Here is a 25820-nt window from a genome sequence, read left to right on the forward strand (position 1 = left end):
TTGTAAACTTACTTCTATTTACATAGCTGTCAAACCAGCAGCCTTCCATTTCCAGGATTTAGTAAAAAGAGGGACTAGTCCATGTTTGCAGTAACTTGTACCCTCTAACTGGTCTGCTAGAGGGCTGGAGAAGCAGAATATTAATTGGAGAAAGATCTGCCAGTGCAAATGTACAGCCTGGTATCTTTGGCTTGCAGCAGGTTAGCAATAGAATGCCAGGCTCCAGAGTTGTTACTGTCCCTTCCTTATCAGCTACAGCAGAGAGGAAGAGGCAGAGGGTGCTGCTTCTCTTGTGAAAGGTGTTATCTTCTCTCTGGGCCAGCTGCTCTGAGTGGTCTGTGTCTCAGAGCCCCATCTCTTCCTGTGTTCTTCTCATCTTTCCTGAAGAAGACGAGGGCATGGATACGCAGAGTATCAGGAGTCACACCTGGGGGTGCTGGGTGGTGGGCCTTGGCAGAGGTCAGGAAATTAGTAACCTGCAAGGAGTTGTAAGAGCTTCCCACCTTTTTCTTCTCTTTTTAAAGGAATAGGAATCATCATGGGGATAGGCAATGATTTTACAGTGATGGCAGCATAAAGATGGCAGATTTCTGTGACTGTCAGAAGAGAACTGCTTAATTCATCCTGTCATTTCTTAACCCAGACAACCAATTCTGATTTGGTAACAAGCTAGCTGATTTCTGGAGGAGTCAAAGCAAGCCACACATGAATTAAACCTGCATTTTTTTCAAATTAAGAGAATAAACCACCTGTTCAGACATAGAGGAAATTAAATTTTACAGTCTTACAGAAATGTGTTTTATTCTTTTAAAATCAAAAGAACCTATCTGAAAAAAATGTATTTTTATTGTTGGGTTTTTTTTTTTTTTCTGAACATTTCCATCAACATTCTAGGGGAACTTTAGGAGACAAACTTTGTAAAGCTTTCCTATAGAAAAAAAGTAAAGGGATCATTTAAGATGACTGCATTAAACATTACAGGTATGTACCACTGACCTGAACTGCAGTGTAAACTATTGAGCAGAGGTGTCAAACACCTTTTGTGTTTCTTTAGATAAAATAGCTGTTTTCATACACCTCATACATTTCAAACCTTTCCCCCCCTCCTAAAGTGGCTGGAGCCAGTTTGGCACATTGGCAGCCCAAACAGAATTCCAGAGGTTGGGATGTGACTGTGACCCATGCTGACCCCTTCCTGCCTTGCTGGGGCCACTTGCCCTTCTGCACTTCCCTTTTCTTTTTGTGGCTGTTGACAGAGACTGAGCCTGTGGCCTACACATAGCAAAGAAATTATGAAGTGGCACAGACACCTATGTGTCGATGAAAATTATAGGTTATTGCTCTCTGTGTTGTCAAACCCTAGTAAAAGTCCTTCATCTACTACAAACATAACCTTCTGCCAGGAACAAATCTGCATTTGCAATAAAGTCAGGGAAAACAAGATGACATGGTAGGATTTTTTTTTCTTAAAGGAAGGACATTAAACCCTCTGTTTGGCATCCAAAAGGATGTGTTGTGCCTGCTCATTATTTCAAAAAATCTTGCAAGCTCTGGACAGTCTCAGAAGGAGCTAAGATTGTTTATTTCTCCTTATCATAGAATTTCTGCTCTGGAGAGGGCCACAACACAGTCAATCAGTTTTAAGAAGAAAACCAGAACTTTGTCATTTAGATCTGGGTTTTTCTGGAAGACTTGCCAGGCGCCAATTGCTCCCATCTGCTCCAAGACTGCCTCTTGTGTACTGTCAGTGTAGACAGTTCCACTTGTTTCTGTGGGGTTTGAGTGGGTTTGGAAGAAATCAAAACTTTCACCAGAGCTGTGTGCCAGATCAGATAACCTAATGAGAGCTCCCAGATCTTCCTGTGAGCTTTACCTATCCTTAACCTCAGGGATACTGCCTAAGGGGGCCCCATAAAACACTGCTGCCTTTGCTTCCTAACAAGCAGCAGGCATAAGCTAAGGGGGCCCAAATGCAATGTGTGGATTGTATTTGGGGATGAGTATTTTTAGCTTGGCTGATAGCAAAGTTAAATGAATGTTTCTGACTGTCTGCCACCCTTTTTCTGTAGGAATGTGGATGTCCCAGTTTCCCTCACCAATGAATGAAGCTCTGTAAGAAAGAAAAATACCCAAAGGTCAAGATGGCATCTCAGTATGTGCACTTTTCTCCATGGTAACTATAATGGAATGGTTGGGGTAGTAATGGCATCCAAGTGATGCTGGGAGTATATATGATAATAGACAATTTTTAAAACAATTTTTTTAAACTCCATCTGTATTTTAGAAACAGACTAAGCTACTAGAGAGTGTATCTACTACTTCAGAACAGCAAAAAAACCCCAAAAATTATTAAAATGTAAAGAAAATCTAACCCTGTGCAACTAGTAAGCAAAGGTACAGCTTTTTACCGAAAAGGAGCAGCTAGCAAAAAAAAAAAAAATGCTTAGAAAAAGAAATGGTTTTTTGTTCTTAAATATGTGATCACAGAGGCAGTACTAACTTCTCTGATTGGGCCAGCCTACATGTCCATTGTCAGAGCCTTCAGGGACTGGCTCTGCCGGACATTCTAGAAGTTTTGAGGGGCTTCTCTCTCAGAAGCAGCTTCTGTGGCTTTTTCTCCACCCCCTCTAAAAACCAGGTTGTGTTCAACTAACACAGCTGCTCTTTCCGTGCTTGTACTGATCTCCTGGGTGATATTTGAGTAAAATTCCTTTCCTTCCTTGTCTACCCTCCTTTATTTCTGCAATTCATGCAAGAGAGATTATCCTAAATGGCTGACCAGCTGTTCTCCTGACTTCACAGACATCTCTCTTTGATGCTTCTTTCAGCAACCCTGGCTTTAGCTAAGGAAGAAGGGGAGAAGTAGTAGTTCAGGATTTAGTCTTCAGTTTTCCTTTACTCTCTACAGTGGTGGATGAGGGTTTCTAATGGTTGTCTTTCAGTGATTTTAACAGACTTGGTCTCACAGTAAATCATGCCATGGAATTTAACATTCTTGCCCTCCACATATTTTAAGAAAGTTTTATGATGGAAAGAGGTTAATTCTGGATGCAACAGCCTGGATGGTATGTCTGCTACCCTCAAATGCTCTCTGCTTAGACAAATATGAAACTGAGAAAATACTCTTTTCTATTATTATTAATTTTCTTCCTTTTGCTCCATTTACTGAGTACCCTCAGAAGGTGCTTATACCAGAAAATGCTCAGGACAAGCAGAATCAATTTTTTCTGTGCAGCAGAAAACTTGATTGAACCTCTTGCTACCACTAACATTTATACTTATTTCATTTGATACGAAAACTAATATTAGACCCTGTAATGACCTACTCTGAAGGGGAAGGCAGCACCCTACCTTTCCCTGTTTACCTAGAAATCTGGTATCTTGCTTCAGATGCCACAGGGATCAGAGGGCACCTATGATGTGGCCTGAAATATTTTATGCACACAAATGTTGGATTTCCTTTTTCTGCCACCTTGATGTTAGGGAGGAAGGCAGCAGCTCTGTTCTCCTGCACTGCAGAGCGCTGGGTGCCAACTCTTGCACTGGGACCTTCCTTGTGTTACCTGCTCTCTGCTTTGAGCTCCTGAGATCAGCCCTGTAGCTTCAGCTGCTTCCAACCCTCTGTCTTTGAAGGGCTGAGACAGGTACTTTCTGCTGTGGTTGATGGCAGCTTTTCTTCCTGCTCAGTTTTTGCCTGTAGCTGTAGCAGGACACTCGCATGAGTTGAGGATCTTCAGTCCTGGATCTAGACCCAAAGGACATCAGACCCAGCATACAGATCAGGTGAACAAATCTCAGTCTTAGACCTGCCTTCATTCATCCTTGTGGATGTTTTTTGCAGCAGTTGGAAAGGAGGAAATTAATTTGAGGGCTGTTGAGTGTAGAGGGGTTGTGCCTGTGCTCTGATGCACTCAAGTGAAGTTAGGAGGAGAGTTCTGCAGGCTTTGGCCAGCACTGAAGTGGAGATGATGGAAAGACTGCAGGGGTTTTGTTTTTTTTTCTTGGTGCTAGTGGGCTGGGTGGAATAACACCCTCCAGGCTTGAACACCTTGATGTGGTCAGCCTGACTATGGGTGTGCTACCAGCCATTCACCCATAGCAACAGACAGATAAAATTCTGGCATACACTGGGCAAAAATGTCCTGGTGTAGGCTACCCCCACCCCGTGTAGCCTTCCTTGGTATTTGAGATCTCTCTCTTCTGTAGCCTCCACTGTTTTTGTGAGACTTTGCCATCACTTAACTATTTGGGAATAACTGTTAGATTAGGAAGGTGAACTTGGATGTTGACATCTGTTGCAAGAACAAATGCAGGTGAGTCCACTAAATCCCCCATCTGTGGGAACTGCTCGAGTCGTTTTATCTGTACAATTTTGGTACATTGAAAAAATTTCAAGTGTAAACTCTAGAGTTTGTTTGGTTTTTTGTTTTTTTTTTTTCCTGCAGGCAAATTCAGGTTATCAGGCTTTTATTTACATAAAACATTTCCCAGAGGAAGTAGGATGCTTTGACACATTCATCTAAAAATTCCCTGCAAGTAGAAAATGAAAGGGAATTGTATGCTTTGAAAGCCTGGTACTTTCCACCTTATCTTCTACAGTAATCAGATAAAGTAAAAACAGGAGATTACTTTGTCTTTTTTTATTTAGATCCTTTATCACCCCCCACAAGAGAAAATGGAGTGTATCTAACAGCAGTGGAGTGGTGATTTCTCTGCCTGTGTCAGAATGCAGTAGGGCCAGGGCTGGTTCAGAGTAGCAGAGAATCCAGCACCAGGATTTGTCCTACATCCCAGCCAGGAGCAGACACTGGGGACACCTCTCTGGAGATGGGGAGAAAGCATCAGCCTTCAAGTGGGGTCTGCTGTCTATCTGTTCAAACCACAGATGAATGACATGCTCCTGGGGGACACGGAGAGGAAATTCATTATTATGGACAGAATGACACCTTACAGGCTGTGATCCCAGCAGCAGGGAGTCTTGATGGGTTAGGTGCTATGCTCCTCACCCATTTTTGGCAAAGAAGTGCTCTGTCTACTGACAGTGGTTGTTTTGGACCAAGGGGACAAGAGCCATCTCCATCACACCTACCAAGTGGCTGTGGCTGCTGCAGTGTCCAGTCAGGCAGTGTAGACTCCCCAGCATTGATGAGCTTCTGTAAACTGCTCAGAGGTAAGATGTTTAACCCTGAAACTCCAACAGTGTTGTGGGATTTTCTCTCTGGACACATAACACTGCTTCTGTACCCTGTATATCTAGGTTTAGATAAGTTTTCAGAATTCTAAGTGAAATTTCTCAGAAGTCTGTCTTCAGGATCCATGTCAAAGCATGTGGCTCAATCACCTTTGTTGGGATGGGGTTTGCAGAGAGTTCTTATGGTCCCAAACCACAGAGGTTGTAGAGGGAGGAAAGGAAAGGAAAGGAAAGGAAAGGAAAGGAAAGGAAAGGAAAGGAAAGGAAAGGAAAGGAAAGGAAAGGAAAGGAAAGGAAAGGAAAGGAAAGGAAAGGAAAGGAAAGGAAAGGAAAGGAAAGGAAAGGAAAGGAAAGGAAAGGAAAGGAAAGGAAAGGAAAGGAAAGGAAAGGAAAGGAAAGGAAAGGAAAGGAAAGGAAAGGAAAGGAAAGGAAAGGAAAGGGAAAGGGAAAGGAAGAAGGAAGTTTCCTAGCTCATCTTTCCACAGTCTTTGAAGTAGGTGTTGGTGGGCCCAGGATTGTCACAAATCCTGGCAAAATGCATAAAATTTGAAAATTAATTTCTAGCTGTAGAAAGCATTATCACGATCCGTGTTTCCCTCAATATTATGGGCTTAAAATTGCTTTTATAGTATTAGGGTGAACATCTATTACATAGCACCTGTACATTTTCTGAAAAAATCATGGTGTTTCCAGAATTATGACTGCCCAACCTTTTGCCTAGCACAGGGCACTACTAGATTTTCTTCTTCCCTGTAAAGAAACTAAGGAATTTTTTGAGAATTGTATTTGCTGATTCAGAGAAATAGGATCTTAGAAGGCAGTGGGTCCAACTTTTCAGGCATTGGGCTTCAAGAAATATGTCAACCAATTTGGAAGAGCAGAGAGAACAGCAAGTAAGACTGCTAGTTGGAGGAAGGACCTGAAAGACTTGAGGTCATGAGGCTACTATGAGATGTGAGGTCTTCAAATATAAATGCAAACCTGTAAAGAGGATGAGAATAAATGTTCTCTGTGTCTGCTTCAAACAGAGTATAAAGTAACGGCTTTAAGTTTGTGAAAAGATTTTCAGGATAAACATATAGGAGAAGTCTCTGTTGGTAGTGATGATAAGATTCTGGCATACATGGTTTTGAATGACCAAAATCATCACTAAAGATCTTTAGAAATTAGTTAGTGAAAGGCTGAAGGTGGCTTCAGTCTTGTCCTGAATGATCTTGTCCTGAATCATTTTCCTGGACCATTTTGTCCTTCCCAGTATTGATTCTCTTGCCTTTTACTCTGCAGTTATAACGTCACTCCATTCATTGTGCAGACAGGAATGGTAAAAAGTACCCAGCCCTGAGCAACCCAGTGTACCTTCAAAGCTGGCCCTAGTTAACATGCATAGTGTTCCATCCAAGTGATATCTCCTATGATGTTAAACAGAACCCTAGGTGGGCTGCTCTTTACAAAGAGCATATTTAGTTAAAAACGTCTGCATGTGACTTTTGGGAAGGCAGTATCCTTTCATTATTGGAACTGTTAGCCAGGAATTGTTTGATTTCCAAGCAGTTAGCAGTCATATTTCCTAGTTGTGAAATGGGTGCTTTTTCTGGAAAACATGCTGAGAAATGTTTTGCAAAAGCAACTTCAGGGATGTCTTATGTTTCTTTACGTTTTTGCTAAGCAAAGAAATTTCCAGGGCTTGCTGTGCTGGTAACAGATGCTGCAGTGCTAATTCTGATACCAGATATCCTTTTGGCAACAGGCAAGTGCTGCAAACCTTCAGAAGATGAGGAAAGGAAGTCTTGTACATCCACCTGGCCCAATTAACATCTCTCACTGAGTACTGGTCAGCTTGCACTCATCAGTGGAAATCTGAACTTCAGCGAGGGCTACACCCTTGGAAGACAGTTGCAAAAAAGCGTGAAGCTCTTCAGGATCCTGGGGAGAGAGTTTTGATCTTGTTTTGTTCAATTATATCCTGTGCTTGCTTCCTGGCAACACTTCTGTAATTTGAGGTCAGCCAGAATACTTTAACTCTTCTGATTTATCTCTGGTTTGTGTTTCATTTCTCATTTTTAGGCTTAGAGCTCCATGGCACCTCTACGAAAGAAAAGAAACCACACTGGAGAAGCAGAGCCTTGCATGGGTGTTGGAAACCATTTGTGCTCAACCTTTGCTTCATCATGACAAGTCAGTGTCCAAAACCAAAGCATGCTTATTACTTCCCATCACTTGCATATAATGCAGGACCACTGTTTTTGTAAAGTTTGTTCTCAGAATGCAGAGAAGAGGAAGCTGGTAGGTCACACAGGTTTTCAGTTTCTGACCAAGGTAGTTGGCCATTGTGTGCATATGTGAGGTCCCCAGCTGGGGAGCTGGTAGTCATATGTTAACCACAAACTACATTAATTTGAGTTTTTGTGCCTTGCTTTCCCACCATGAAGTCAGCTTTTTAAATGTGACTTTCTTGAGAAAATGTAGGTCTACAAAGCTAACACTTCTCCAGAAAACTGAGATTACCAATGAAAAAGGCATGGACAAAGGAAGCTGCAAGCTACTAAAATTTTTTTTACATTATTAAATGCATTTGAAATGGCATTTCCCAAAAGTTTGCAGCCTCTGTAGAATTTATAAAATTTCTAAATTCCTGATGCAAAATTAACTAGTACACTTCTGTGTATTAACAACTTAAATAGCTTTACAATGCTTCCTGTAACCCAGAAACACTAGAATGTAGGCGAGTTTCTTATTACACACCAAATTTCAATAATCTTATATCTTTTACTGAGGGAGGTGTTATTTTGGAGAAGATTGCATAAGAGAAAATTATTGCAGCCTCTCAGACTTCAACCAGAAATCTATTATGTGTTTTACTGTCTAGGGGCTCATTCATTTAATCTAATCTTTTAAGAGGCTTGTATACTGTGTGGGTTGCTTTGGAGAAACCAGTCTCTCCCTTGCAAAAAGAGATTGCAGTGAAGAGCAGTAATGTGCTTTTCTGGCATTAATAGACCTTTAATTCCACAGTTTTCACCATTTTCCTTCTATGTTGGTTGGTGGGCTTGAGAGCTGTACAGCTTTGTTTCTGTTCTTTGGGCTCCCTGTGTGACTATACCTGCACAGAATCTGATGCAAAAATAGCAAAAGAAAGACAAGTCATAGGAAATAACATATTATGGAGTCCCTTGGACCATGTCTTAGGGAGGTTGTGCAAGTGCTGTACATCTCCTCCAGAATGGGTCCTGAGCCTATTTGTTTCCTTTTCTGCACTGATGTGATTGTGTGGTTTCACTGTGTGATTTAACCTAGTAATGGCTCTCTTCAGTCATATATTGAGTGGACAAGGTGAATCAGGAGGCTTCTCTCCTCCCACTGGTGTTCTGCTCCTTAGTGGGATGATGCAACATGAATATATAAAATCTGGAGACCATCCACTGAGCCTTAACACCACTGTTGTTGGGTGTGATGTTAGATGTGACAGCAATACCAAGAGGCACACGAGATGGTGGGGATGACTATGTACCACCTAAAGTGAGCCAGTACAGTCCTTCCATTCACTGGCCAGTTCTAAAGCCAGTGGATGGTTGTGAAAGACTGCAGGGATTAATGTCTTGAGACATTCTGAGATGCCTGTGGGGGGGAAAGGGCAGCTCAGCCCTGCCTGGTGAGGCAGTGACCACAGCTCCCACCCCTAGAGCCTGTGTGCCAATTCCCAGTAGTGCCAGTCACGGGCACAGCACCAGTGATGCTCCCCACCTGCCTCTGGAGCCCCAGCCCAGGTCCTGAGTGGCCAAGGGACCAGAAATCCTATCTGGGGGAAGGGCCCAGTAAGGCCAAGTGGTATTGAAGGCTGAACACAAGGTAAACACATTGGACCTTACCTCACCTTGAAGCTTCTACCATCATTGGAACCCAGGAACTGGTGTGTGTACGTGTGCTTTTCTATATATTTTGTCTTTCTCTCTTCTAATTCCCTCTTCTTGGAATTTTGAGTAACTTGAAATCAAATGCATTTAAAGTTCGCTAAGTTGAATGGGACAAGCTAATTCTTTGAGAAGTGTTTCATGTTGATAGAATGTAGCACTAAATATTTTGCCAAAGTTGCTTGATTTTTCTAAAGTTGCCAATAAAATATTTTTGTGGTGGTTTGATCTCTTGAGACTATCTTGGCAGTAGTTCTCCTGTGTATCCAACTCAGAGTACATGAATAATTGTGAGCCCTTGTAAAACGCTCATCAAGTGAGCTGCTTCAGGCCTTACAGTGGTGGAAATAACATTTTAATTTCTTCCAAAAAGTTGTGAAAACCGAGCAATGCTGATCTTCCTGTGAAGAGATTATCTGCACTTCACAAGGCACGTGCTTTCAGCCACCACCTTTTGTTTGCCTCCTTCAAAAGGCACAGCCTTGGCTTACCAAAACAAACCTCCATAGGCTCACATGTTGGTAAGGTGCTGAGGTTCTTCCTGTTTATCTGCAGAAATCTCATCTTCCAAATCCAACTTGGCTCTCTGGGGATCTGATTAAATCAAGGCTCAACCTTGCTGTACAGGTGAAACAAACCATGTTTAGATTTCACTAACCTTCACACCTCTTGATGGTTAAGACATTTCTTTGCCATGTGTTAGCCTCCTTCTAGACCCTAAGTGTCAATTTTGGTTCTGGGGCTGCTCTGAACAGACCTGGCAGTGCTTTTTAGCTGCCTGACAGAGTAAAAGCTCTACAGGCACAAACACACCCACTGTTGGAAGCAAACCAGTAACCAGAAACCATTCTCAGCCCCCTGAATGTCTTTGGACTCTTCCCTACATGTGTTATGGTATGGGCAGAACACTGCAAAGCATCTTCAAGAACAATATTGTTTCCCATGTATATATTCTCTGTAAGGATGGCCTTTCCCTCTTTCCTGCAAGGCCTGTACCCAGCTCTTGTGAAGCCATTTGTTCTAATAAATTTAGGCTTTTTGTCCTATTACATTTAGGCTTTTTGTTTTAATACATTTAGGCTCTTCATTAAATGGCTGTTCTTGTTGTTCAGTTTAAGACCAATGAAGTGCAATCTGCATCACAGAAACAAAGTGAAGTGAAAAGAAAGAAAAAGAAATATAATGAAGTGAAATGAAGGAAAATTAAGCAGAACATAATGAAATTAAATGTAATGAAGTGCCGTGAAATGAACTGAAACTTAATGAAATTATATAAATTGAAAATGAGAGATTTAATTTCCTTTCATTAAATGAAGAAGTTACATTTCTTGAAAGGAAATAAAATGAGAAATCAAGGAATGAAATAAAATAAAGAAAATGAAATATAATTGTTTTTAAATGCTGTCTCGACTAATTCTGTGTCTGTTGTGATGCTCTTCTATGTTACAAACAGAAGACTTGCAGAGCTTTCTCTCTTTAAGGCTTCCATCCTTTGATCCTGTGCACTGTACATGTAAGTATAACACCACTTGGATATCTATATGCAAGTATAATTGTTGTATGCAATACAACAGATATATATTTCATATACATTTCTCATTTTCATGTTTCAAAAACTATTATTGTCACAAAGAAATATTAGCTCAATTCTGTAGATACAGAAATGAAAGCAAAGAGAGCCTGTTGAGCATTTCTGAGGTTATAGTGCAGCCTGAGGGTGAAGGAAGGTGCACCACCACAGATCCTGAACTATTTTCTTTATTTTCTGTAACAAGTAAGTAGTGCTGTGACTAGAAATCCATTTTCCCATTTCTCAGACAAATTGCCAAGCCTACGCTTGGGTTTGCTGGGTTGAATCCTAAATTTTAGCCACTGACTAGTCTTACTGTGGTCTGGTAAGATTAGTGACCCGAGTAGTGGCAGGACCTGAATTTTATTAGAGTTGTATAAACATATATACAAGATGTACAATGCAGAACTAGCACTGAAGTGGAAGTCTTCTACTTCAGCTTTCAGACAACCATTAAAACTTCCAATCTATAATTCCTCCTCTCTGTAGCTATGCTGGCTTTAAATGAATAGTCTGAATCAGCGGTGCTCCTTTTAACGTAGTTATCAAGCACTTTCACAAGGCACAATTAGCAAGTTTGCTTCTGTCAGAAGGAAATGGTGTCCCTCTGAACAGAAAGGTGAAGCAAGGGTCTCTCCTGTGCTGGGTGATGCCCTTGGGTCACCACAACCTGTGCAGAGCTGCAGGATGGGGCAGAGTGGCTGGAGAGCTGCCAGTCAGGAAAGGCCCTGGAGGTGCTGAACATGAGCCAGGTGTGCTCAGGTGAGCAAGAAGGCAAAGGGTACCTGGTCTGTACCAGCAAAGGTGTGGCCACAGCCCCAGCACAGTGACTGTCCCTCTGTGCTCGGCAATGCTGACGCACCTCCAATCCTGGGGTCAGTTCTGGGGTCCTCACAACTTTGATGTAGGTGCTGGAAAGTGTAAAGAGAAGGGAATGGAGCTGGGGAAGGGTCTGGAGCACCAGGAACAGCTGAGGGAGGTGGGGGAACTCAGCCTGGAGAAAAGGAGGCTCAGGGGGGACTTACTCACTCCCCACAACTCCTTGACAAGGAGGGTAGAGCCAGGTGGGGATCAGGCTCTGCTCACAGGTAACATGGGACAGGACAAAATAAAGTTTTCAACAACACCAGGGGAGGTTTAGATTAGATATTAGGGAAAAAGGGTTGTCAAGCTTTGGAACAGGCTTCTCAGGGAAAACCCACATGGATACAGGACCTGATGACACTGTTTAACAGTGAACGTGGAGGTGGTGCTGGGCTGATGGTTAGACTTGAGGATCTTAAACATCTTTTCCAACCTTAACAATTCCATGGTTCAAGGCATGCTGTTATTGCCCTGAAATCTTCTGGGCAGTAGTGTGGTGGTGATTGTACTCCTTTTTCTTCCATTTTACAAGGAGGATACTATGGAGTAATCTAGACAAAGAATACTCATCCATGAAAAGGTATTAAGGTATCTGCCTTCAGATCAGTCACTGACCTTGCAAAGAAGTAATTTAGAATAATCAAAGTGATGAAACAGATGCAATGATGGAGTTTTAGCATCAGTAACTATGAAACATTACAGCTTGTTCCCTATTCTGTCTTTTCAGTTAACCTTGATACCAGCTTTAAATCCTTTCCATTCCCACCTACTCAAATCAAAAGGTCAAGGAATTTCTCCTCTGGAAGCCCAGCATTACCTGTTAAAAATATAGACTTCAATTATCAACAGCTAAACATCTAAAATAATAGCTGCTGAGGTACAGCCAGTTGACCACACTACAAACTCGGCATCTGAAAATCTATACAATTAATTTCTAAAAATTCATTACATGCAGGAAGAGATAGCAAACCAGAGACTACAGAGATTGACAAAATTTATTTTTTTATTCCCCACTTTTATTGACTTTTCAAAGAAACCCACCACAAATACCATCCAAGTTGGAATACACTAGTATGCTACCACTGTTAAAAAAAAAAGGCATGAAAAAGAAGTATAGTTGAAGGCTATTAAATTCTGATACATGTGGATGTTCACTTAAGAGTCCTTATTATTCCAGGACAGTGGAAGTACAGTAGACATTCGGTGTTAGCTGATTTGCCAGCTCATGAAGAAAAACAAGAACTGATCAGTGCATCTGCCTTTTCTTTAAAAGCCAATCAGCAATAAATAGATGGTGTCATTGTCATGCAGGAATGATTGTGGTCTCTCTGCTTAGTTTGGCTTCTGAGTTTTCATGATTTTAGGCTACTGGATGGCTGGGGAGTCTTGGCAAAAAGAAACTTTGAAAGGTGGAAGTTCACTTTATTAGAAGAGGCTATGTTTAAATTTTACGCTTTAAACAGATTATCACCATAGATTCATGCCTTAATGTCTAACAGCAACAACATTCTTTTTTCCCCAAAAAAAGAGACTATTATGAACGCATTATAATCAATAATCAAATCTTTATACCACCTATGTTATATTCAGCTGTTATATTAAGAGGTATCACCTGGGTTAATTACATAACACCATGTTAGAATAGGCCTAAAATAAGAGGTTTTAATCAACTATGCTGTGGCTTAAACACCACTTTTCAGATATAACTCCGCATTATTTCTGAAGTTTTTAATACATCTTAAAAATATACCAATTAAAATAAATTATTGTTATCTATTTCTTTATATCAAAGAAGAATCTTCACATTTACAAAAAGCCAGTCCAGAGGTGTGTCATATTCTACAAGTGAAGAACTTAAAGTAACTGACATTATTTCCAAATAGTTAACTTCTTTCAACATACAGTTTATTGCCTACTCTTTATTCCTTATTTAGCTCACAGAAAGAAAAACATTTTGTTTCACAAGAATGTCTCTCGACAGAGTGGACATGTGGATTTGTTGCTGGATGAGAACCATTTGTACTGAAAAAGAGAAATACACCTGTTTAATATACAAAGGCAAGCTGAGTACAGAAACACTAGTACATCACCAATAATAACCATTATTTCCAAAGATCTGTGTTGTTAAGCTGCACCAGGGCAGGTTTAGACTGGACAAAAGGAAGAAGTTCTTCACAGAAGTAGTGATTGGGCATTGGATGGGGCTGCCCAGGGAGGTGGTGGAGTCACTGTCCCTGGAGATGTTTAAGAAAAGACTGGATGTGGCAGTCAAGTGCCATAGTCCAGCTGACAAGGTGGTGTTCAGTCATAGGCTGGACTCAATCTCAAATGTCTTTTCTAACCTAGTTAATTTTGTGATTCTGTTAATGTAACTATCAAAACATTACCTATACTTTTCAAAAAAACAAGAAGAAACAGTAAAAAAACCCTTTTCACCCATGCAGCTATGCATGTATATATATATATATATATATATATATATGTATGTATGTATGTATGTATTTGTATATACACCTGTAAGACATACACTGTGTAGCAGCTCTTCTTTCATTACCCATCCTTACATCTTAGTACAAAATCCAGAGAAATAATTTATGAGTGCAGGTAATCCCAGATACTCCAATGACAAAGTGAAAAATTATTGGCAATACAGTAGAAGTTTCTGGTTTAAACTGTATGGATAACCAGGCTGGATGGGGCTTGGACAACCTGGTCTAGCAGAAGATGTCCTTGCCCATGGCAGGGGGATGGAACAAATGAGCTTTAAGCTCCCTTCCAACCCAAACTGCTCTGATTGTAGAGTGTTTTGTATATTTAAAAAGATTTGCTCCAGGTACTTACCAAGCAAGCTGAATGAAACTTCTTCTTGCATGTTCTGCAAGCTTTTTTGGGAAGAGAATAGTTTGAACCATGAATGACTGAAAAACAGATCATGCAATCTTCAACGCCTTCAAAACGTTTATCCACATTATTTTTCCACAAAGATAAGCCTTCCATAATACTTCCATTCTAACAAAGGGAAAAGAGATGTTAATACTGTAGAACTCCTTTGAACTATGCCTGTTGTAGTCATAAAAACATGAAGGAAACAAAGCCTGAAGGATTTATAATCTGAAATTACATGCAATACTGAAATTACATGCAATACATGCAGTGCATAATTTATAATACTCTGATCTACAGAAAAGTGAGTATTCAACAGTGCAGGAAGAGCATATTCAGGAGCACTTAAAAATGGATTTTGAAATTTTCAATCACTGCTTTGTTTTGCTCCAACCACAGATGATGCAATTTCAGCAACCATCAGTCTTTTATAGACTTCCATGGAGGGGGTTTTTGCTTTTGATTTTTGTTGTTGTTCGTTTGTGATTTTTTTCAAATTATAGTTAAGATGGTACTGCCATGCAGGACAAACATTGGGCCACATCTTAAGAGATCCAAATTTTCAGCTTGGGCTCTGGATTTAACAGGACCTAGTAGGCTGATCATTTTACCTCTGTTGATGTATCTGGAGAAAAGCAGAGGGTAAGAGTGACCCAATTCTACAAAGGTCTTTGCAATCTATTGAGATCTACTACGCAGATCTATGCAATACTGCATTAATTAGGAATATTTTTCTGCTATAAGGATTTACTAAATTTTCAAAACTAGGAGCATTACTGAAATTCACCTGATGTGTAAGATATGTGCTTAACTGTAGCATCCAGTTGCGCCACTGCTGTACAGCCACACCAACCCTCTTTCCACTCTCAACTGTTATGGATCCCAGTGGATAATTTGATGGAAGCTGTATTATCAGTTCAATAAAGATATCATCAACAGAATAGGTTGCAATGACTTCTCGTGCTGCAGACCGAGCTTTGACCTTTGAAAAAAATACACATATTAAAAAATGTCACTCAGTATCTCTAGCCTTTGTGTATATAAATATATATATATATATATACTATAAACACATACATATTATTTTCTCAAAGAAAACAAAAATCTACTCATATCTCAGTAAACTAAAAAGGAATTACCAGCCAGTTTTCAATCTACTGATTAATTACATCTTTTAAGCAGCAAAATAGTATACTGATACCAGTTTCCACTCACTTCCTCAAATTCTTCAACATCCCAAAATCCATTATTTCATGTTATTTCCAAGCAGAATATTAATCAATTTAATTTATTGATAACAAGCAAAATTATGTTTAATCAGTAATTTCGAACAACAAAATTGCAATCATATAAAACAGAACCACAATCTGGTTCTGAGAAGTAAAATTTCCTGAAACGTTTGCAAAAAAACTAAAGCAAATAAAAAGAAAGGACAAAAAGTCTTACTGTCATGCCATTAAACAACTGTGTGCTAGTCTGAACAGAAGATATTTCCTGGGAGGAGAGCACACTGCTGACATATTTGCTTGTGAATTTATCCACAACATTGAAGACACGCTTCTCACAGCTATTCCACCACAGCCTCACCATGGCTGGCAGATCTTTCAGTGTTATATGGTACACAGAGCAGGCCAAGTGTGGGATCTGGGATGACAGCACCCCTGAACCTGGGAGGGAGATAAAAGGTGTTGAAATATCTTTAATACATTAATCCTGGCTGTTGGTGCCTCCACACCACATACAAATTTCTGATTCCAATAAAATTGTGGTACTTGGAATTTCATGTACATGTTCCTATTATTGCTATTCTAAGGGCTTGTTTGACTCAGCCCTTCTTCACCAGGCTGGTTTTTTTTGTTCCTTAGCCTGATACTCCACACCTCAGAATTCACCTTCTAATTTAGAGACAGAACTCCAAATGGACACCAGGAATCAACAATAATTTTATATTGTAGAAATCACAAAAGGCTCACTTTGGAGTGAACAAACAATAAGGTGTTTGGAGGACAGTGTTCAAAGGGTGGACTTGGATGATCCCAGAGGTCTTAATGATTCTATGATGAGATAAGGGAAGACTTTCCCTCAGGATGTCATGTCAGCAATTCTTCTGGTCATCCAGATAAATTGTTCTGCAACATACAGTGAATATCCAGCAAAAATAGAAGAAATGGAAACTCCATTTCCTAGCTTATATCTATGTAGGTACATTTAAAAAATGAAGGGACTTAAAAATCTAATTCTCTTTTCCATGTTTCTCAGGTAAAATAAGCAGCATATCTTCTCTCATCATCACTGATTAACTGGGTCTTCTGAACAGCATGACAAAAACAACTCACAATTTAACATCTCAAATATTAAAAAATATATATATTTAAATGTTTTTTAATATTTTGAATTTATATATTAAAATATAAGAAAATATAGAAATTTTATTTAATATTAAAAGATATCTCTAGAAGCAATGGTTCCAGAATAGATCACACATTTCCATTGTTTTGGAATCGTTACATTCATGATTCAATAGTAGCAATGCACAATTCCTGGGTTTTGTTTTTCTTGGTTTCTCTGATAAACATCAACTTTGGTTAAGTTTCAAGTGGGGAGTGTTAGCCAAAGATTATTAAACACATGTATGCATTTGTCTCTCTGTGTATTTTTTTTATAGGTAAGATTTTCTAAATAAGTATCTTTAAGAAAAAAAAAGCTTATTTAAATATAAGAACTCTCTCAAATGCATAAATACAGTTTTTACTAACCTTTGACATCTAAATGAAGCTCTTCAGTAAAGAAGGTTTTTGTATCCTTATTTGGAACTTCTGAAGTTGGCCCAGAAAAGACAGGGTTTTCAGGCATAAGCCTGAACAAGTGATAAAGCAGTTTATTCAAGCTTTTAGTTCTTCTAAAGTATTGTGAGTAGAGAACTCGTAGCTGGTAGCATTAAAAAAAAAAATTCACAAAAAAACCAAAACATGGTAAATACAGGTTACTCTGTAAATAATACAAATATGTCCTAGCAGGGAGGAAGAGCAACACTGTGATTCAGAAGCAGTGTTTAGAACACAAGTTTAGTTCTCTGCACCATTTTGAATGATTAGAAGATTATAGTAAGTACCAAGCTTGTATGAAAATGCAAGTCATCTTTTCATGAATCTTAGTTCTTCATCACTCTAATTTTACCATTCTCAAGTACAGTGGTGCAGAAATCTCAGTCTGTTGGTGCTTTCAGAATTTTCACTAATTTCACAGACACAAGGGATAAGAAGTTACAAAATTAAAAGAAAAAGGCAGGATGAAACTTTTGAGACTGAAACTAAATAAGTAGGTTAAGAAATTCAGTTAAAAGGAGAAGATTCTGAAAATATACCTGAGAAGAAGCTGCTTTAAAGAAAGCTAATGTTAACTTCCAAGTGAGAAGATATCCCAGAACAAGGCAGAACTCATCACTCAGGGGCTGAATAACTGCAAATTCTCCAACTGGAATGGATTCCAGGATATTTTCCAGCAAGAGTTCTTGAGTTGCCAGGATAGACATAAGAGCTGCTGGAGGTGATCTGTGGAAAAAATATTATCTAGAATAGTAAACTCAAATCTTGAGCACAGCATGAACTGAATTTATGTTCATAGCCTTCCTAGAAAGTCATGAAAGTAAAGCCATGCACGTTGAGCATGAAATAAGTAATTTATTACAGGAAAATTTACTCTTTTAAAAATTTCTTCTTTTTCCCTGAATGGGATAGTTGGTGTGTTTACCTTCTTAGAAGACAAATTTAAACTGAATGCTAATCACTTCATCTGAGAGTGGTCTATGGCTGATCTGATTTAACCTAGATCATGGATAGCTCCTTTGCTTGCTTTCTCTGGGGTCACACCAACAAAGGAGCAGCTGAACAAGGATCTCCCAATCACTGTTGGCTCTGAGTTGAAAAGCCTTTTCACCTCTGCAGTTAGGAAAGGTATTAATCATTGGGCTGAAATTAAAAAGGAGTTTTAACCAGTTACTACATTCCCTCTTCAAACCAGAGAATGCACTGGATTCAAGCTGTCTAAAACACATAGGTTAATTTTGTTCCATTTCAAGTAACTGAAATTACCTGTGCAGATGGACACATCCTGAATATAAGCAAAAATTTGCTAAGATTTTCTAATATAAAGCATAATATATGGCATTTAGTCCAGTATCTTCACCTAAAAACAACTGCAAATACTGTCTCCAGTTTTAGTGCAAAGGCAGATAGGACAAAAATATTTAATATTCTAAATACATATAACCTTATTGTCATAGCTATGCAATTTTTTAACATCTCCTAGCTGACAGCTACTCTTCTGCAAATTTCAATCTTTTAACACACTTTAAAAATATGGAAGACAGTCTTATAAAAATTGAGGGAAAAAATACACACAATGCCAATTCTTCCTCTTCATCACCATAAGACTTGAGATCTTCGTCATCAAATTTAGGCAATTCAGGCATTATTCTACAGAAATATGGAAAGGAAATCAAGTTTAATTAAAAAAATAATTTTTAATGAACTATTTTAATGTGATGCATATTTCTTTGCTTATCAACATTCTGTCAGGCAATAAAATAATGGCAGTTATTCCTTAATAACAACACAGAATCTTTCAGAGACATGTCACCATTGCAAAGAAGGTTCATGAGTGACAGCCAACAAGCATGTATCCTTGCTCACTTCTCTTTCCAGACCTTTTACTTTTCCTGAGCCATGCTAAAATAAAATTCTCTATCAGAATAAAACTATTTCAACTTTATGCCTCAGTATAAGTGAAAGATAATAGTGGCTGGCTTAAGCCATCTGCCTTGCAATCTGCATTTTGGGGAGCCAAATGCACATATTTTACAAATTTTGTATTGTCTCTCTGGGTATTAGAAATATCCAAGAAGTTCATAACAATACTACCTATTTATATTCACTTTCTTACCTGAATTAATGAAAATAAAAACGTCATACTCTTTAAAGGTAGTGTCAGGCCAAATAGAACCTGGAATATTTCAGTTTAGATTTTAGGATTCTATGAGTGCTAGAATAAGGGCTAAAAATAAATACCTTTCTTAAGTCTGCCAATACCTTTAACTTTAGCATTCATAGTTTTATACAGTGTCCTCCAAAACAGAACACGAATTGCCCAGTTAAGGATTTTTCTCCCATAATGGAACATGATTTTGCTACAAGTGCATATTCTATAGCACATTTGTTTTTTAAAGGGGTCAGGAGGTGACGAGAGTGAAAAATTTCTTGCTTCTTACTTATGCAGCATATGGTAGACAGAAACCTGGACAGGTCGAGCCCGGAAAAGCAACAATGGAGAGAGTGTGTTCAGTAGAGTCTGGAGTTCATCTGGAAGATTTGTCTTCTGGCCTGCCACAAACTTTGGTGGCAGCTTATGGTTTAACAACTGCTCCTTTGAGATGTAAGTTAGAGCTTCACCCAAAGATGATAACACAGAGTTCTGAAAAGAGCCTTCTGATGCGTTTTTGGTTTCTCCTATTTAAAAGAAGACAAGCCGTGATGCAGAATGTATGGATGATACCATAAACAACTCAAGACTGCACTTGGCAGGTTCCATCTAATCTTCACAATCTCTATGTTATATGCAATCACTTTACTAATTAACATGTAAGTGTTAAAAAACCTGAGTTGTTATAACCTCTATTTACATTATATTCCTGTAAATTCAAAAATGTGGCCTGTTCAGTTCTATTTCAGAACAGCCTGGCTGTTATCCCCTTGTACATATACTTGCCTGTGATTTTCACCAACAAAGGTAACAGCAAATTGTGAATTCCCTCAGAAAAGAATTCTTTCCATTCACTGACCAAGTTCTTAGGAAGATTTGCAGTACTGTCAGGAGCTGCAGCCTCAAAGTAAGTGCTAACGGCAGATGCCAAGTCACAACTGACACAAGCAAAAATCTGCACAAGCGGGACATGGTAAAGCAAACGGCTTTCACTTGTTGTCTAGGAGGAAATAAACACAGAGGAAGATTCCTTAACCATAAATTTGCTTTAAAATGTGTTCCACATTTCCTGTCTACACCAGAAAGTGTAATTTCAAAGACAATTCAATTGCAAGAACGATTCAAAAATTCTGTGGGTTGAGGAGGTGGGTTTACAAATTCCTGAAATGAATTTCCAAGTCTCACCAATATTTAGAACCATGGATTTTTTTTCCATTATATAACCTTCCTTATAATGACAAAAAGAAAATTCAATGGACAACATACTACTAAAAACTGGAAATTATTGAAGTGGCTATCAGGAGAGTATTTCTCCCAACACAGCTGCTTTCTTTTTATCTTTGTTCTTACTAGTTCTGTCAGAGTATCATTATCAATTAAAAATATTCCCTACTTAGTCTACACAACAAGATTTTCTTATAATTTTGTTGTTTGTTTTTAAACAAAATACATTTGAGGCACATACCATTAGGTAAGATTAATCTTGCGACCAAGAAAAGTCACATGAAGTTTCCAGCCTGCACTTCTAAATGCATAGGTGACAGAGAATGAGAGATTCTTTATCTTTATTTGATTAATCAGGAAGTAGTCATCTGACTACTGACACTACTGATCTCTTTCCTAACAGCATTAGAACATAACTTTGGTATTTAATGTGATCAATTATTAAAATGCAGACACTGCTTTTCATTCAGCTAATTTTTGTGTATCACTTTAGACTGTGTCTTAAAAGAATATTACTTTGCAAGATAGAGACCTACAGCAGACATATTTCAAAATCATTCTCCAATTACCAATGCCATTATTAAATAGCATATTACTTGAAGAGTGAGATGATTTTATCTCCATACACAAAAAGAAATAGGACAGTATCATTGCAGGTAAGTACATTAAAAGTGAAGATGCTTCCAGATTACCTCTAACCAAGCCAGCATGGAGCACATCAAAAAGTCCCACTCGTTATCAGCCAAAGGAGCTGTGGAATATTTCAGCAACAACGGAAGGTAACGCATCATCTCAATGTTGAAACCAAGCAATTGAGCACTTGCTTCTTTCAGACTGCTGTAATAAAAAAACAACCAAAGCTTATATAGGTTCATGTTGTAGACCTGAGTATTTATATTCTTGCCTTCACTCCTCCTCACTGGACAAATCTGTCTGGCACCACCATGCTGTGCCACATTTTTGATAGTCTGCCTTTCAAAGGCAGAGTGCTACATTAGCTGTCAAGTCTAAACAAGATTACTAAAGTACAGATTAATACATTTCTACAAGTTACACATTTGTTCAATCAATATACTTACGTAAACTATGAATTTTAAAAATTTCAATTAAATCAATGCAAGAAAAAGAACGATTTTAAGTTACTGATTTAAGAAAAAATATTAGCCCTCAGGTGTCCAAATATTATTAGGAAGAAATTCTTCCCTGTGAGGGAGGCCCTAGCACAGCTCCCTAGCACAGAGGAGCTATGGCTGCCCCATTCCTGGAAACATTTAACCCAAGTTGGATGGATCTTGTAGCAACCTGGTCATGGCAGGGGTTGGAACTGGATGAGCTTTAAGATCCCTTCCAACCCAGAACACTCGATGGTTTTATGATTATTTTGAAACTTTGTTGCCTGTATTTTTCTCACTGTAGTAAAAAAAAAAATAAATCTCAGTATATTTTTCACTCCTTGCTGGAAGATTTCAAATTACATTTTTGGGTCCAGAATTTCAAAAGACAGACAGCTAAGTCTGGTATGAAAGTTTTCTTCCTGCTACCAAAATAAACAATCAGAACTTGGAACTGAACATCCAGCAACACCTACAAAAATTGGCCAGTTCTGAATGTATTTGAAAACAGCTGACATCTTTCAAAAGTATTTACAAAGCTCCTCAGGTTTCCCAGCCTTCCAGGTACTTTTCTGCAGTATGAGTTAGTGATTACCTAGTGATGGATATATTAAGCCAAGGTTTCTACAAAAGCTTAGATGTGTAATATTAGAGCAGTAGATGGAAGTTGTACAGGTTGATTTTATTTGAATTAATAACTAGTCTGTGGTTTAAAACTTTTGTCTTAGAAATAAAAGTCAAATTATCTCAAAGTTGCACCTACCAGCTAAAGAGAAAGCTGTCCTCATTATCATTTTTCCAAGATATTATGATTTTCAGTATTGCAGGTAGTAGATGATCACAATCAATACTTCTATCCTTCAAGCAGGAGTTCAAAATGGAAAGACACCCAAATGCTCCTATGACATAATAAAAATGTAAACTCAATAGTCTTAATTACCAAGACAAAACAAATATTAGACTGTGTGTCAATAGAACCTCATTTTAATATTCTAAGACAGTCTGGATAATACTTAACCTTTCTTCTTTGAACACTTAATCCACAGATGTCATTGTTAAATCAAAATACAATATCCAATCCAAACTTTTAAAAAAAACAGCTCCTATAAAATTAAGTGATAGTTTATAAAATCTAAAAAATGGAAAGATACCTGCTAAGACTGAAATTTTTGTGCTACTAAAAATACAGTAAGCTAAGCAATAATTTAGGCAGATAATTAAGACAATGCAACTGAAAGTTTTGAATTCTAATGTTATTGGAATGTTAATTGGAGTTCTATCAGGATGTTAATTTTTACTTTTGCAGTGAAGTACAACTGTTGCATTAGTACTGCTTTCCATTTTTAAGAAGAACTGTATTTATCTAGATTTCTTGGAGAAGATGAACATTTCCAACATGCACAATGACCAAAAAAGTATCACATATGCATAGCAAAACCAACCAAAGAAACCCCTGCTTTACTTAAACAAGCTCAGCAGCATTTTTTTCAGCTGCTGAAAAGAAAAGACACCATTGGAATGGTAAGCCTACAACCTACATCCCACTTAATGTGAATTTGGACATACGTGTTTTGCTCAGGAATCCCTACAAAACTGAGAAGTAGTAGAAGGGAAGCACTAATTACAAATAAAAAGCCTTCACAAAGGAGGAGGAGTGTGAATTCTTCCATTTTCTTCTGTTCAAAGTTTCACAGACACATTTGTTTGCCTCATTGGTTCACTTAGTAAGCTAGAAAGCCTCAACTAAGTTGAAAGAATAGGAACTACCACAGTAGAGATCTTTAAGATTCCTCTCAACTTCTGTGTGACACTAACACTGACAATTTTCACACCTGAAGAACATCCATTTGAAGAACTCATCTGAAATCCTGAGAACACTGCCAAGGTGTCCACAGTTTAAAGTAACCGAATATAGTTTTTTTTCAATTTAAGTAAGTGCAGTTCTGTTGCAAAATAAAAACCATACATTTCAGTTTTCATATAGACTGATCAATAAGACTGTGTGCAAGTACACACAAAAGCAGTAAGGGACAAAAACAGAAAGGACTTTCCTCTTAAATAAAACCTAATTTATACAGATAGAAGGACTCTAAGTGAGCATGTCCAAATAATTTTCTTGAAAAGCAGCAAGTTTGTGAAAACTTAGACCCAGAGTGGCTCTAGACCCAAATGAAGTGGCTATATTCAAAGCAATATCATAATACATCTCAACCACTTCTTAGGTAATTTTCCACAGCTGCACACATTTAATGTAGTGCAGTTTTCAGTTGGAGGAGCTACTCAAAAATTATAGGTAAAGTGTGAAAGAGTTCTTGGCAAAGTATCTAAAGACAATCATGACCAGTTGACAGTAGTAGTATTTTTGTATGCTGTGTAAAGCCTAAATGGTTCACTGAAAACTTTGATATTTACAGGCATGCTTATGTAAGATAGATTAAACTAGACGTACAGCAACAACAGGATGCTTTTAATAATATCAGCCTAAATATTTTCATTCTGATTTTGTATCTGTACTTTCTGAATGAGGCAGAAAATTACTATGCCAAACAGACTAGAAGAAACAGGCAAACTAAGAAAGCATTTCTTTCTAGGAAGAGCGATTCTAGTAAATATGTTTTATCTAAAAGCAAACTTTATTACAAAATTATGTTCTTAAATTCTAATGAACTAGACTGAGGTCTAGTAAGAACAACTCACCATCAGTGCTGGAAAGCTCTGTCTGTGTACATGTCATAAGTTTGGCCACACAATGGAAGACAAGTTCCCTCTTTTCTTCCTCAATTAAGAAAGATGATAAACACTGAAGTGTATGCAATCTGCCCTCTGTTAATGGAAGGAACCTATTCATATAAGCAAAACACCAAGAATGAAAGGAATGCAAAAACTGAACTAGGAAACAAAGTATCAGTTGATTCACAAATGAGGTAATATCCTCTGACATAACAATCCCACATGCTAAACCAAGTCTGACTTTCACATGCCATACACAAGTATAATTTCATTTTCAGCTTTCAGTTGTCAATGGCCAGAAGCAGGATCATTTCACACTATCACTATTCACCACAAACTGCAAGTTTATAGGCAGTACTATTGAGATACCCGTCTGCTGTCTTGAAAAGCTCTTTCCTCTCCCAGGATACGGCGTTCTCAGCACGGATCACTTTGGCCATGGTCAAGGACCAGAGTCTTCCATGTTCTTCTGACCTTTAAAGAAGAAGAAATACCCTGGTTAACATATGCAGATGTTCAGATTCACCACAAAAGCATCTGGATGCATTCTGAATCAACACACGGATGGAATACAGGGGCACTCTGTGCAATAGAAATAGGAAAATAGAGCTAAGAGCTGTTTCACTTGTTCTCACATACCTGTCAAATACAGTTTGCTGCAGGCTAGCTGTACTATTCAGAGTACTGAACTCCTCATATGTGATGTGCATCTCTTCTAACATATGAAGATATTCCAGAAGCAGATTAGGAGGATTCTCCAATTCTTCAATCCATTGTAATGAATACAACAGTTCTGCAACTAAATAACAGCTGTTGTTTATAAATGACTACTGACTTGCATAAGCAAGAAGTTCCAGGTCAAGTTTTTGTTGGTTTTTTTTTAATATGTTTTTAATTCATTAAAGATATTATTTTTACATGCAATCTCAGATGCTTCAGAGCATGAACTGGATATTTGCCATTGTACCATAATATACAAGAGAAAAAAGGCTGCAGTAATCTATTCTAGATAGTCAAGAAATTTTATAGCAAATTAAGCATGGCATGACTCTTCTCTGTTCCCCTCCTTTTCTTTAATATATATTTAATATATATTTATCTTTAATATATATTTCTTTTCTTTAATATATATTTCTTGAAGACAAGGCAATCAATATCTAAGTCCAGAAGAAACCCAAGCAAATTTCAAAAGAGCTAGCATGTGGTTCCTTCATCAGCTTACAAGGACCCACACTGCACAATTACACTTGTCATCATGGTGAGAATTTCGGAGATAGAATTGTTAATTTGATCATGCTGCACTTAATTTGAGCATTCTTGAAAATAAAAGGAAACTAAATTCCACCTCATGGATTAAGAAA

The 25820-nt window shown here is 38.3% G+C and overlaps 2 protein-coding genes across 8 annotated transcripts in view; one reads left to right on the top strand and one right to left on the bottom strand.

Annotated features, from left to right (window-relative positions):
- The window catches only part of LOC110473119 (OX-2 membrane glycoprotein), a 40867-nt gene extending 27951 nt beyond the window's left edge, over positions 1-12916 (top strand). Inside the window, exons 8-9 of one of the 6 annotated variants that reach the window (XR_014955837.1) lie at positions 895-981; positions 2070-12916. The gene's annotated coding sequence lies outside the window, so the exon portion shown is untranslated. Of the gene's footprint in view, positions 1-894 lie in introns of all 6 variants that reach the window. The other 5 variants (XR_014955847.1, XR_014955851.1, XR_014955803.1 and 2 more) reach the window with 5 other exon arrangements.
- LTN1 (listerin E3 ubiquitin protein ligase 1) overlaps positions 12515-25820 on the bottom strand; it is a 31097-nt gene continuing 17791 nt past the window's right edge. Inside the window, exons 17-30 of one of the 2 annotated variants that reach the window (XM_021535375.4) lie at positions 25099-25258; positions 24829-24933; positions 24427-24569; positions 22493-22628; positions 21310-21454; positions 20180-20393; positions 19683-19920; positions 18817-18891; positions 17781-17967; positions 17173-17344; positions 15863-16083; positions 15204-15398; positions 14375-14542; positions 12515-13555 (exon numbers count right to left, since the gene is read on the bottom strand). In XM_021535375.4, the coding sequence (XP_021391050.3) occupies positions 13493-13555; positions 14375-14542; positions 15204-15398; positions 15863-16083; positions 17173-17344; positions 17781-17967; positions 18817-18891; positions 19683-19920; positions 20180-20393; positions 21310-21454; positions 22493-22628; positions 24427-24569; positions 24829-24933; positions 25099-25258 (2222 nt within the window). In that variant the 3' untranslated portion in view covers positions 12515-13492. The remainder of the gene's footprint in view (positions 13556-14374; positions 14543-15203; positions 15399-15862; positions 16084-17172; positions 17345-17780; positions 17968-18816; positions 18892-19682; positions 19921-20179; positions 20394-21309; positions 21455-22492; positions 22629-24426; positions 24570-24828; positions 24934-25098; positions 25259-25820) is intronic. The other variant, XM_021535377.4, reaches the window with a different exon arrangement.

Source organism: Lonchura striata, chromosome 1 (genome assembly GCF_050655825.1).
Source record: "Lonchura striata isolate lonStrDom1 chromosome 1, ASM5065582v1, whole genome shotgun sequence".
In the NCBI taxonomy this organism is placed as follows: Eukaryota; Metazoa; Chordata; class Aves; order Passeriformes; family Estrildidae; genus Lonchura; species Lonchura striata.